General features: G+C 43.2%; 1 protein-coding gene across 1 annotated transcript in view; it reads right to left on the bottom strand.

The window, feature by feature from the left end:
• lef1 (lymphoid enhancer-binding factor 1) overlaps positions 1-13,370 on the bottom strand; it is a 153,619-nt gene that overhangs the window by 43,991 nt on the left and 96,258 nt on the right. Inside the window, exons 5-8 of the mRNA XM_048611041.1 lie at positions 8,367-8,489; positions 7,839-8,001; positions 5,296-5,403; positions 1,918-1,966 (exon numbers count right to left, since the gene is read on the bottom strand). Of these exons, the coding sequence (XP_048466998.1) occupies positions 1,918-1,966; positions 5,296-5,403; positions 7,839-8,001; positions 8,367-8,489 (443 nt within the window). The remainder of the gene's footprint in view (positions 1-1,917; positions 1,967-5,295; positions 5,404-7,838; positions 8,002-8,366; positions 8,490-13,370) is intronic.

The following is a 13,370-nucleotide window of genomic DNA, read 5'->3' as shown; positions in this document are numbered from 1 at the left end:
GAGTGCGCTAGAAGTTGGGAGAGTAAGGAGGTTAGGGGAAGGAGGTACTTCTTTGCTTTTCTGAACTTTTCTGTCTTGTGCGAATTACTCCACTACAGGGGAGTAATATCTGCTCTGTAGCTGCCGGGTTTATGTAGCTTTATTTTGAAAAGCAAAATATGATGTGAAACCTGCTTGCTGAGAGGTCAGAAGCCAATAATGGACAGACACAATGGATCAGCCTTTGTCTACTGAGGCAGGTAGCTCAAGTTGAGAAATTTCCCAACTCACTACACCCCCATACACTCCATGTCAACTCAATGCCAACTCATACACCCACCCACCCACCCTCAAGTGCCCTCATAACCTCCATGTCACTTACCCAGTATCCCCACCATGGACCTCAGGAGTCATTTGGAGAGAAGAAAAAGCAAATATCCAAAAGTCTAGTACAGCTTTCACTCCTTACACACTTAATAGTGAAAAATAAAACCTTATTCATAGAACCCATTAGAAGCTTTCAAATCTTGAGTAGTTAATTGCTTACCAAAACAAATCTCTGTTCAGGTCCACATCAAAGACAGCTAATCATGTCACAGTTTCTTTAAATTTTTAATCAAGCTGTGAACTCAGAACCCTCTGCTGAGATAACTATAGTGTTTGAAACTCAGCCAAGCATTCATATCAATGTTATAATAGCCCTGGGAGCAGTGTCAACAAATTGTTCTACTGAGGTTACAGACTAGACACTATTTTCTTTCCAACCTACAACAGTCAATCAAAGCAGTCTGCAAATAATTTATTTTTCTTAGCTCTTGCTGCCAGCTACAGAATTGCTTTTAAAGTTTAAAGAGCAACTGATGACAGTTATACAGATTTCAACTGTTCTTTAATTGTACTTACACCAACTCTATCAATTGTGACTCCCACAGTGAGATCAAATGTACTTGCAACAGTCAAAATGAGATTTCTTTGAACTCAGCAACAGGTTCAAATTGCTTGGGTGAGTTTGAGTTTCCCTCCCCTGGTAAATAAGATCTCTTTCCTCTTTTGGCAAGAAAAACACTAAACTTATGGAAGCGAGGCATCCCCATCTGGTTTCTGCCTGTCATTTTTAAATCTCCACAACTCTCTATAGCAAAATTTCCTTGGCAAAACACAGGATCAAAAGAATAAATGTCGTGTGAATGTAATCATGAATAGGACAATTCATTATGTTTGTCTGCTTGGATCAGTTCAAACTCTCAACAAGTCTCTGTAGAAGTTTCAAACTATGACCCCATCAGATACCATCCATATAACTCAGCAGAGGTCTCATAGAGAACAAACTCCTCACATGTCATCAATGACCCAACCCCAATGACCTCTGGCATCAAAGCTCCCTCAAAAACAGTCAGTGTTACTCAACTGAATCTGTTCAGACATGTTCCGGGGTGAAAGGTCGAGGGTGATGCGAAGTATGAGTGTGGTCATGAGACCCAGAGCACAAACACATAACATTAAACTGCCCAATAAGTTCTGCTGTGGGAGGCATCTCACTGCTTCAGCTCAGGAGGACACTGAATGGATTGACAAACCAGACACTGCGCTATAAACTCCTCCATCAAACAGACGCAGTCACAGGAATGCTTAGTTATGAGTTGCACCATGAACCCTACAGTTATGAGCTACTAACACGCCACGTTTTCTGAAAAGTTACTCTGTCAGATTTACGTCTGCATAGAACAGCAGAAGAGCAAAGATCCAAAGAAGAGGCAAATAGCTGTTTCAGAAAACGCATTTCCACTGTGTTAAGGCAAGTAATCAGGTAGAAAGGGAATCAATTCAATGCAGCAGGATTGCAATAAATGACAATCTTTATGCTGAGTTCACACAGAAGTGCAAAGATTTACTGAAATGAGTCGCAATGTTAGGTAATAATATTGTTTTAATTCTTACCTGAGGTGGTTTCCTGCATCTTTTCACGTTTCCTCTTCTTCTTCTTTCCCTTCAACATTTGAAACAAATTCAAGATATTTTATAGATCAGTTATGTATACAAACTGAACAATAACTACAAGCAAATCCCACAAGAAACAGTTCTGGCAAGCAGTACGAATTGGTCAAGTGTGCCACCCTGATTATCCTTGACATGCACAATTCATTATCGCCATCTTTGTGCTACTGTGAAATGCCAATTTTACCAGTAATGTCAATGCTCTCAATATCAATACTGTTTCGATCACATAGAGATATAAGATATACAATGCACAAGGTTATTAATACACAACAGTGGGAACTTTGTTCCTCATTGGCAGAGTCTGGGTGCACAGGACAGGGAACTGGAAGAAAGGATGTGCATTAATATAGTAATTTTTGCAAATATTGTATGTCCCAAAGCGCTTTACAGCCAATGAAGCACTTCACAGAATGGGCACAGCACACAAGGAGGCCATTCAGTCCGTTGTAGCTGTGCTAACTCCCTGAAGGAGCAACTTACCTCCTGCCACTCCCCAAAGTTTCTCTCTGGTGCCTTCCCCATTCTTCCCTTTTAGATATTAATCCGATTATTTCTCAAATGTCTCAAAGGGATCTGCATCCCTATCAATATTATGCATGCCCTTCAGATCACCACCCACTTGCTGTATGAAGAATTGTCCTTATTTTTCCATTACTTGTTTTGCCCTAAATCTCTTGTTCTCAATCTTTCCACCAACAGGAACATTCTTTTCACTTTTTACCCTACTCAGACTCCTCATGATTTTGAGAACTATTACTATCAATTCTCCTCCTCCAAGGCAAACAACTTTATGTAACTGAAGTTCATCATCCCTGAAACCATTTTTGTGAATCTTTTCTGCACTCTCTCTGATGCCTTCACATCTCTCTGAAAGGCATGCTTGCCCAGAACTGGATGCACTACTCCAGTTGAGGGGGAACCGGTGTTCCATACAAATTTAATGTTACATCTGTACTGGATGACTCTCACTAACAATAACAAAGTGAAAAAGAAATGCTAAGGAGAAATTGGATAAAGACAAGTAAAAGTTCAATTAATGTCAGTTCACTCACATATGTAGAAATGGCAAACGCAAATTAACTCTGGTAAAAGTGTCATTGGTATTTGCGTCTCTAGTCGCTGAGACACAGAACCAATCAAAGCAAGCCTCAGTCTAAAACAGGCTGACAAATGTCTACTGTGCTTTGTGACAAGACTCATATTACAGCTGGGGTACTGTAACAAATGACATGAAGACAACAGGAGCCAAGGTCCAATAGCTTTCTAACAGAGCGTCTATTCACAACTTCACAATGAGATAGTGGGTGTGACTCAATCTGGGAAAAGGATGAAATGTCCTTGGAACTCTACCTGTTTAAAATGCTAACCTTCCCTTTTGTATGCTTCTGCCTGAAATTTAATACTGGAATATATATATATATTTCTTTACATGGCTTTGACCCTCTGTGAGGACATAATGAAATGGTTCTATTTGATTTGATTTCAAATGTTGCTTTATGTCCAGGGTTCAATTGTGTGCAATGTGATTTTGTGACATCTCTCTGAGTCATACTGAAGTCAAAATCCAACTGGTGACAAATCGGAAGAACGTAGAGCAACCAAGAGGGAAATAGAACAGGGGCTTCGGCTTCCAATGTAAAGATTCTCAGTGTCCCACAATACATCAGCTCGATGGAGATAGGAGTAGTTGAATCATGCAACCCAGCAAGGCTTCATGTTCAACCCCCAAATGGTTGATCTCAGTTGGGCAACTCATAGAATCTCTGTAACTGGTCTCATAGCCCACGGCTTACTGAGGAGAGGAGATTCACAGTCTTGGTCATTGTATGTGCCAATGTTGGGGGAGTCTCTCACCTCCTCCCTGTGACTGAACAGCCTGCCAATCAATGGCTGCAAAAAGCCACATGAATAATTAGTCCCATAGGCAAGGCGAGGGACTCTGATGTGGAGTCACAACTTCATAAAGGGTCAAATTCTTCAGGAATGAAAGACAGGGAGAAAAATGATCGAGAAAAGGGACGGATTTTCTCCACCTCTGTCAATTTAAATAAGCACGACCTTGGTGAAAGAGTTGGAGCAATTTCTGTCACCAATGCCCAAAACTAGCAGCGGTGGTTATTCCCAATGTAGGAGCAAATTACTGCAGATGCTAGAATCTGTACTGAAAACAAAAATGCTGGAGATCACAGTGGATCAGGCAGCATCCACGGAGAGAGAGCAAGCAAACGTTTCGAGTCTAGATGAATTAAGTTTCAAGTTTGGGATAATGATTCTTCTGATGAAGTGTCATCTAGACTCAAAGCATTAGCTTGGTCTCTCTCCATGGATGCTACCTGACCTGCTGTGATCTCCAGCATTTTTTGTTTTCAGGGTTGTTATTCCACCTGTAACTGAATCCACCAGATTTTCTTCCCTAACAAACACCGAGATTGCTGGAGAAACTCAGCAGGTCTGGTATCTATGGAGAGAGCAAAACAGAGTTAACACTTTGAGCCCTGTATGACTTTTCTTCAGAAGAATCATTATCCCAGACACAGAAACGTAATCCTGTTTCTCTCCCCACAGATGCTGCCAGACCTGCTGAGTTTTTCTAGCATTCTCTGTGTTTGCTTCAGATTTCCAACATCGCCAGTATTCCCCTTTTATTAGAGATTTTCTTTCCTGTTGATCTATAATGGGCCAGCTCACCAGCTGAATGTTGAGCGGGACAGGTGCTCCCTGGTATTTAGCAAGGCTTCAGCTGTCAATTTGCAAACCCATATCAATCCCACTAATTGTGCTGACAGCAAGGACATGGGAAAATCACACCCAGCTCTCCTTCCTCAAAGGTCTGCAAACACTTTTCCATGGACACCATGCTCTTTGAGCAAGACTTGCCCTTCACCATTGATGCAGATGCCAACTTGAGAAATTGGAAGCAATTTGCTCTGAGCAGTCACTTTGAGACTTTGCAAACTAACACAAACACTGGCTACAAATGATTCACAGCTGCAGAGTCACATCATACAATATCAACAAATGAGCTGAATAAGTCATAAATAAGATTAAAAACAAACTTAAAAGCCATACAGGAATCAGAGTTGTGTGAACTTCACATTTATAGTCTGGTGATGTCACCTATTGGCTTAAGCCCAATGAGCTTGAACAGGACAGACGGCTTTATAAAGGCACAACTAATGTTCGTAAAGATAACACTCCCTGTCTCTGTAAAGCTGAGTTATTTCAAGCTGCAAATTTGTTCCTATGTGAGCTGAAAGCTCCCTCATACAGGGGTGAAAGGCCTGTGGAAGTGCCCAGATAGAAACACAAGAAACTTACATAGTTATCTCGTGCAGACCAGCCAGGGTACAGCTGCATGTGAAGTTGCCGCTCCTTGCGAGCCAGTTCATAGTACTTCGCTTGCTCCTCACGGGACAAAGCGTGCCACTGTAACAAGAAGAGATGGAAGGACATTACTCAAACATTTACACGTTAAAGGGGAGTTGGAGGGGGAGGGAAGACGGGAACATGGAGTCGAAGCCACAGTCAGATCTGCCGTGTGCCTATTGAATGGCGGATCAAGGTCAAGGGGCCGAATGGCCTACGCCTGCCACACTTCACAGAAAAGGAATAATTTTGTTGGTGGAAATTGCAGGCCCGTAGCCTGGCAACACATCACGACTTTTACATAAGGCAGCGTGTAAACTTGACCTTGCTCAATACTGTGTCAACACTGCCCCACATCCCCAAATAAACTCAACTTCTGCTTCTATTGATGAAAACGGGAATGAAATGAGTATCACCAGAGTCTGCACCCACACCCCTATCCACTTTCTCACAAGGGTATCTGATTCCAATCCTACCCACTGACAGGTAAATCGTAATCTTGCATGAAACTTTCACGCTGGACACCAGTGTCGACTGAAAGATTATTTTACTGGAAACTGCCCATTTCTTTATTCTGGACGTGTCACAAATGGGGAGAGAAACCTGACAGCCAATGAAGAATCCTCCAATCAAGTAATCCAGTTGATGCAGGAAGGTGATGCACTGTAAAAATGGACATGTTTGGTGACCAATGGCAAGAGCTGGAGATCTGGTGGAAAAAATGATTGAACCTGAATTGCCGACTCGATATTCCCCTGTGTCACTGTGGCGTGTACTGGTAGCTCCTCAGACAACAGTTCCTTTGATTCATTCCCAATTCTCTCTGCCTCTGCATTCATCCCTTTTGTACTAAATCAGGCTGTCGCTCATACATACCCTTCAGATACAGCCTGCAGTGGAAACATGTCAAATCCAAAAGGGGGTCGTGAGAGGCACTTTTTCTTGTTACGTATCAAGTGACAGAACAAAGAAGGACAGCCAGAGGCAGTGGTAACTGTCGGGGCAGATTCCTCTTAAAACTGACACTAGTCACTTGTGTGAGGAATGAAAGACAGGGATTATTCTCGTGGGAATGCCAATGGGTAAGCATAGGACCTTTTGGTGACCTGTGGCCAATTTCCTGTGGTTTACCTTTACACCATCAATGCTGGCTGCTCTGACAGAGTAGCGACCGCAATACTGACTCACTGGAAAAATGCCCAGCACTGATACAGTTTAAGGGAGAGTGTGATGGAGGTTAATGCTGACACGTCGCATATTTTCCTGGAGTCTCTAGGAATTAAAGTCTGCTGTGTGTCACTCAGAACAGACATCCCAGAATCATTAAAAAACATTGACTGCTTTGTTTTATTCATTCATGGGACGAGGGCATCGCTGGCTAGGCCCAGCATTTATTGCCTGTCCCTAATTGCCCAGAGGGCAGTTATGAGCCAACCACATTGCTGTGGGTCTGGACTCACGTGTAGGCCAGACCAGGTAAGGATGGCAGTTTCACTTCCCTAAATAACATTAGTAAACCAGATGGGTTTTTCAGGACAATGGACGATGGATTGCTGATCATCATTACACTCTTAATTCCATATTTTGTTGTTAAATCGAATTAAAATTCTATCATCTGCTGTGGCAGGATTTGAACCCGGATCCCTGGGACATTACCTGGGCCTCTGGATTAACAGACCAGTGATAACAGACACACCCTATTTATTTTGTATTGTTTTACTTGAACACTTTTGGTGGCCAATTCTGAAGGATTGGTGACATGAATAAAGGCTGTTTGACTGGGTGAGGCAGTTGTGGAGCAACGGGGCAGGGTTGGTGGTTATGGCCTGAAAGCTCCAGGAATACGACTGACCGAGTGGGGCAAGCGTGGGGCTGAGAAAATATATTCAAAATGAAGTACACTAGAACATGGAACCACTTCCAGTAAACTGTGACCACGCAGTGGTGGTGTAATGGTGATATCACTGACTATAATACAGCGGACCCACCTAACATACCGGGGTCATGGATTGTAATCCATCTTTAGCAACTGGTGGAATCTGGATTCAACAGAAGAAATCTGGAATATAAAGTGAGTCTCAGTAATGGTGGTTATGACAACCAGCATCAATTATTGTATTATAGGGAGGGAAATCTGCCTTCTTTACATGATCTGGCCCACTTGTGACTCCAGGTCTCAACAATGTGACTAACACTTAACCGCCCTCTGAAATGGCCTAGCAAGCCCCTCAGTTTAAGGACAATTAGGGATGGTCAACCAATACTTGCTAGCGTTGCTATGTGCTCTTGTCTTTGCAGAAGATTATCCCACAGAGAACGGCAACAGGTCGGAAGAACAGAGTGGAATGGACATATCTATGGAAAACACGCTCTGCCCAGCTCGTTCAGCATTTAATATCCCGCACTGTGTGGCCACAAATCGAAACCAATGTCCAACTCCAGGTCACAAAGGAGAAGAGATACTGGACTTGATGACTGCTGTATAGGTCACTTACCCTCCTGCCAAGGATTTGATTGATAGCTGCACTCTCTTTCAATGTGCACTCTGCCACCACATTTGCTCTCATCTCCTTCATGTACAACATAAAGGCGTTGAGTGGCTTCTTGATGTGAGGCTTTTTGGCCTCTTGTTCCTTCCTCGTTTCCTGGTGAGGTTTTCTGTCGGCAAATATGAGAAGACACTTCTAGCCAATTTCAATCATTCCCATGGTTCAAGCAATTATTAAAGCACAGAATCGCGCTCCCCCCGCGATCTGACATCACACCCGCCTCCTCACCCCTCCTCCCCAAGAAAGGAAAGTGAGAATTTGCACATTTTCCTAACATTAGATGGAGCATTGGAATGAAGGTGGCTATTCAGCCCCTCAAGCCTGTTCCAACATCCAATTAGACTTTGTCCTATCCCCAGCTCAACACCATGCACCTGCCTAAAAAGTAATGTCAATCCTAGTGGTAAAATTTTGAATAACCACGCTCTTCCAAAGAAAAAGAATCATCTGCAACTCTTCAAATTGACAACCTACATGTCCATGTGTTCAATCTCGTTGTGAATGGGTTCTTGCTTGATTTGGTGGTTCACAATGGCTGGGTGTGGGATACCAGTGGTAGGAGGATTCGGGTTCCCATGGGCCATCGGATGGGAGAACCTGAATTGGAAATAGAGGAGAAGAAATTAATTTGTAAAACAGTACCAAACTCGCTAAAATCACAATGGTACTGTGGTCATGGGGCTATAGGCCTTCATTGATGCACACCAGACAGAAGTAAGCAACAATAATTGAGGCTGGATGGAGCAACAACCACAGTGTATATGTAAAGGTAATGTTGTAATAGTCTTACCAGACCATAGGGCCGCTGTCCCATTAGATAGAGACAGTTGGTGGTGGTTTAACCTGAGGGTCACCACCTCAGGCGAGGGGACAGGTAAAGAAGGAGAGTCTTTCAAGGTGAACTCAGCTGCTCGTGGGAATTGAGCCCATCCTGCAAGCATCACTGCATTTCAAACCAGCCAAACTGAGCTAACCGACGCCCTGTCTGAATATAAATGTGGACCGATGTTTCAAAAGCACTCTCAAGCAACATTACACAGAATGCTGATTCCAAACAATGAATTATTAACGCTCTTTTTAATCATATAGCTGCCTCCAACTGGAAAATAGTCAAAATATGAAAGTATTCTGCAGCGCTCAAAAGGAGTCGGTCTTTGTTCAGTTAAAACTTTGGGACGTGGCATGTATCTCGGCTGAGCTGCAATGTACAACCCTGCACAAGGCTATCGCTTCATGCCAATTTGAGTTGCTCCTGGCATGGTCAATGAGAGAGGTGCTCGCCCAAGCAACTACAACCTGAACAGTGCTCCCTATCCGCACCAGTGTGCCTGGTACCAACTGGGTTTGCCATAGGGTCGCAGCTGGCGAGTTTCGGGTTGGCTCCAATGCCAGACTGGGACGAGGGAAGGGCTGGATCTGGGAAGACCTTTGGGATCGAGGAGTGTGCTTTCCATATATCAATGTTTTGTACCTACGGCTGAAGGTGCATTATTAATGCGGGAGCCTCATCAAAGGAAGAATTGCTGCAGTGCAGAACACTGCAACAAACCCAGAAGATGCCATGTACTCTGGGCTTGGGAGGTGGATAATGTTAACCGAATGAGTGTGGCTGAGGCTCAGGCTTCATTTGGGTACCACTACTGGTACAAAGATCCTTAAAAGAGCCATGCTTTATTAGGAAGTCCAGCTGAGCCAATTAGCCAGTGGGATTATACTTGAAAGGGAAACAATTATCATCGTGCACTAAAATATAGTTAATGTGCATTGCACCTTGCCAATCATTAATAAGGGGAAAATTCCAGAAAAGAGTAACAGACCCTATTCTTAACTCTTTGCTGTGCAACGCAGTCACTTGGGCAGATCACTTTATAATGTACCTGCACCTGCACTCTGGTACAAAATAGTTTTGTCTGTATTAAAGGACTGTCATCAGGTTTCAGTGACGCTTGTAAAGAAACACTTTTTTTTTGCTGACAGTCAAATTACATGAAAACTCAGCAGCGGCAAAGCATGTGAGGGGCCCAGGGTGCAAATGTTAACATTAGTGCTGAGAATTATCCTTTGTGTAATGTCTCATTTTTTGAACTATACAGGGACGACCTTAAAAATAAAACTCTAGTTATCTAAACGTGACTCTAGTTGCATGGGGGGAATTAAGGAACAAAGAACAGACTGAGTGAAGGGAAGTGGCAATTTCTGCTTCTTTTTTTAAACAATTTAAAGGGCATTTAAATTTAAACAGACTGTTGCCAAAGCTTTTTGTCTTACAAACATCAGGACAAATGCAAGAATGTTAAATGTCAAATGAGTACATTAGAGCCACTATCGATGCTATGAGATCTACGCTGGGAAGGCATGGTAGCTAAAACATCTGAATAACAGATTGAGCCAGCCAATCCACAGTGCTACTATACACTGGCAACAGAAGTATACTTTTTATTAACAGGACACTGCCGTCAGTCCAAAGGGATATTCTGTCTACCACATAACTGAGCAACACTGAATGATTTCTGTGCCAAGGCGATGCCAACTACTGACTGATCAAACAGCATATTCATCTCGCTGTTTGTAATGGGCACATTAATGCCCGCACTTGTAAAACCCAAAACAAATCTACTATAAAATGTGAGACTCTAATTCTTTTTGAACAATCCTGAACATGTTACTAGCTACACTAAGAATCAACCTAAGATAATCAGCTGAACACACCCATTGCTCGTCTACCCTCCCTTCACATACAGGGACCTGTTCTTTGCAAAAGCATTTAAGCCATACACTTTTTATTTGAATTCCAGCAAGCTTGGGGACATACGAGGAGAGATTGACTACGTTAGGATTGTTTTCGATGGAGTTCAGATGAATGAGGGGGGGATCTCACAGAGACTTATAAAATTCTAACAGGACTGGAGAGGGTAGATGCAGGGAGGATGTTCCTGATGGTGGGTGTGTCCGGAACCAGAGGTCACAGTCTGAGGATTCGGGGTAGACCATTTAGGACAGAGATGAGGAAATATTTCTTCACCCAAAGAATGGTGAGCCTGTCGAATTCATTACCACAGGAAGTAGTTGATGCCAAAACATTGAATGTATTCAAGAGGCAGCTAGATATAGCACATGGGCCAAATGGGATCAAAGGTTATGGGCAGAAAGCAGGATTAGGCCGTTGAGTTGGACGATCAGCCAGGATCATGAAGAATGGTGCAGCAGACTTGAAGGGCCAAATGGCCTCCTCCTGCTCCTATCTTCTATGCATCTATAATTCCCTGCTGCTTATAGACGTACACACAAACATTTGCATTAGGAGCAGGAGTAGGCCAATTCATCCTCTTGGGGACTGCTCTCCTATTTAAATGACCATGGCTGATGTGATTGTAGGCTCATCTCCACATTCCCCTCATCTCGCTCAATTTCCCTTGTTAGTCAACAATCTATTTATCTCCGCCTTAAAACATATTCAGCGACACTGCACAGCTCTACGGTAACACCTTCAGCACTCAACCAACTTGCCAACCAATCAGCACGCTTTCTCACAGCGTATAAACTGTTGTGACCATTTGAAGTTAGTTTTCTTGCATTTGTCCTGATGAGTGCAAGCTGGACAGCTTCAGTAAGTTTCGAGGTCCGTGCTGCCAAGTGACAATTTAAAGGGCACGATATTTGTTTTGCCTCAGAACGGTCGCACTGCACAGAAAGGTGTGATTACCACAGGCTTAAAGAAACGGCTGCAGCTACAGAGACTGAGTGCCAATTGTGGAAATAAGCAAGCGCCAAAAGCACAGAAAAAGCACTGAAATGCCAGGCAACACTTTCCACTTAAGAACTGTTGGATGGGCACATACAGCAGTTATTCTGGAATCACAATCTTCCCTATCCCAGAGATGAGTGAATACCCAGTTTGTCTTGTATTGGTGAGGCTCATAATACCATGAGGTGATCCAGCCCACAGGTTCCAGTGATCATCTTGTACCTTATTACAACAGCAGAACCTTCTCGAAGCTCGGATTTATTTTAGTCAGAATAGACATTTCCCAAGAATTGCTTCCCACCCAGTCACATGCCCACCAGGATCCTGACTCTCAGCCAAGATGGGGGCTGCGTTGAAGGGGTTGGTAGGGCAAGGGGTGTTGTTGCTGGGAAGGGTGGTGGGAGGGGCTCTGAAAGGAGGGGATTTGGTCACCCATAGGGTTGGGGGTATTAGTTGAGACTCATATCCCCCCCTGAAAGCCAGTAGCACAGCAGCACTGCAGGGGAGTGAGGGGTAGGTGGGATATCGGATACAGGAGAAAGTCACACTCTCTTATCCAGAGTGTGAGGACAGGGAGTACGGAAGGTCCTCACATGGGCACAGCGCACTGGTTGAGTGTTGACAGGGCTGGCATCTTTTTATCGATCTGGGCCAATGGGGCATTGAAAAAATTGTTTGGTCCCCACAGGATTCATACATTCTTTCTCTACATTTGACTGGGAAATGGCCATTTCAATTCGAATATATCGGTTTAAACAGTGCAATTCGTCTGTCTCTAACAGAGAACGAGACAGCTTGAAAAAATAGTCAGGGCAATTTTATGCCACCTGCTAGTTTCCTGCCTGTCAGAACACACACACATATTTAAATAACTCTTATTTTTGAGGAAAACTTTGAAGGTTGCATTCAAATATTGAACTCAATTCCTCTACATTGGCTATGTGCGTGATTTGTTGCAATAGAAAAACGTGAAAGATGAGCTACAGAAAAAGTGTTTTGATCAATTAAAAGCTAAACAACATTGGCCTTTTGTTGTTCTGTGGCTAAAATGGATTAAACTGCAATAATTGTGCTTTCAATCAGATAAAATATTCTAATTAATTTTTTAAGTTTGATGCTCACAGCAATTTCAATATCTAAACAGTTGAATGAGTGATATTCCATGTTTCCAATTCACATTTTGAAATGTATTTGTTTCACACAATGTTATCTGAATTAGTTTGAATTATGCTGGCAATTAAATGACCAGTCACAACAGGATAGACTCAAAATGGGTACCATACCATGCTGTGTGCATCAACACACAGAGAGCTTGCTCTCTATCAATCGTTCCAACAATCCACGTCCCCTCCTGGCTGCAGGGCTAAGATTGGGACTTTGGCATGGGGTTGAGGATATCCTGCTTGACACCCTTCTGTTGTAGTGCTCGGAGAAGCAGCAAGACACTGCCAAACCTGTTAAACTCTTATAAGTCAGTCCCTCTCGGCTTGTCATTTTATCATGGGGAACCATCGATTACTAATGACCAAAATGGCAAATTACAGGGTGCAGAGGAGATTCACCAGGAAGTTGCCGGGGCTAGAGTTTTAGTTATGAAGAGAGACTGGATAGACTGGGATAACAAGGTGTAGAGCTGGATGAACACAGCAGGCCAAGCAGCATCAGAGGAGCAGGAAGGCTGACGTTTCGGGCCTAGACCCTTCTTCAGACCCTTTTTCTAAAGAAGGGTCTAG

The sequence above is a fragment of the Rhincodon typus genome, chromosome 1, assembly GCF_021869965.1.
Source record: "Rhincodon typus isolate 14 chromosome 1, sRhiTyp1.1, whole genome shotgun sequence".
Classification (NCBI taxonomy): Eukaryota; Metazoa; Chordata; class Chondrichthyes; order Orectolobiformes; family Rhincodontidae; genus Rhincodon; species Rhincodon typus.
Note: the sequence above shows the minus strand (reverse complement) of the source record. Positions and strands in the feature narration are given on the sequence as shown.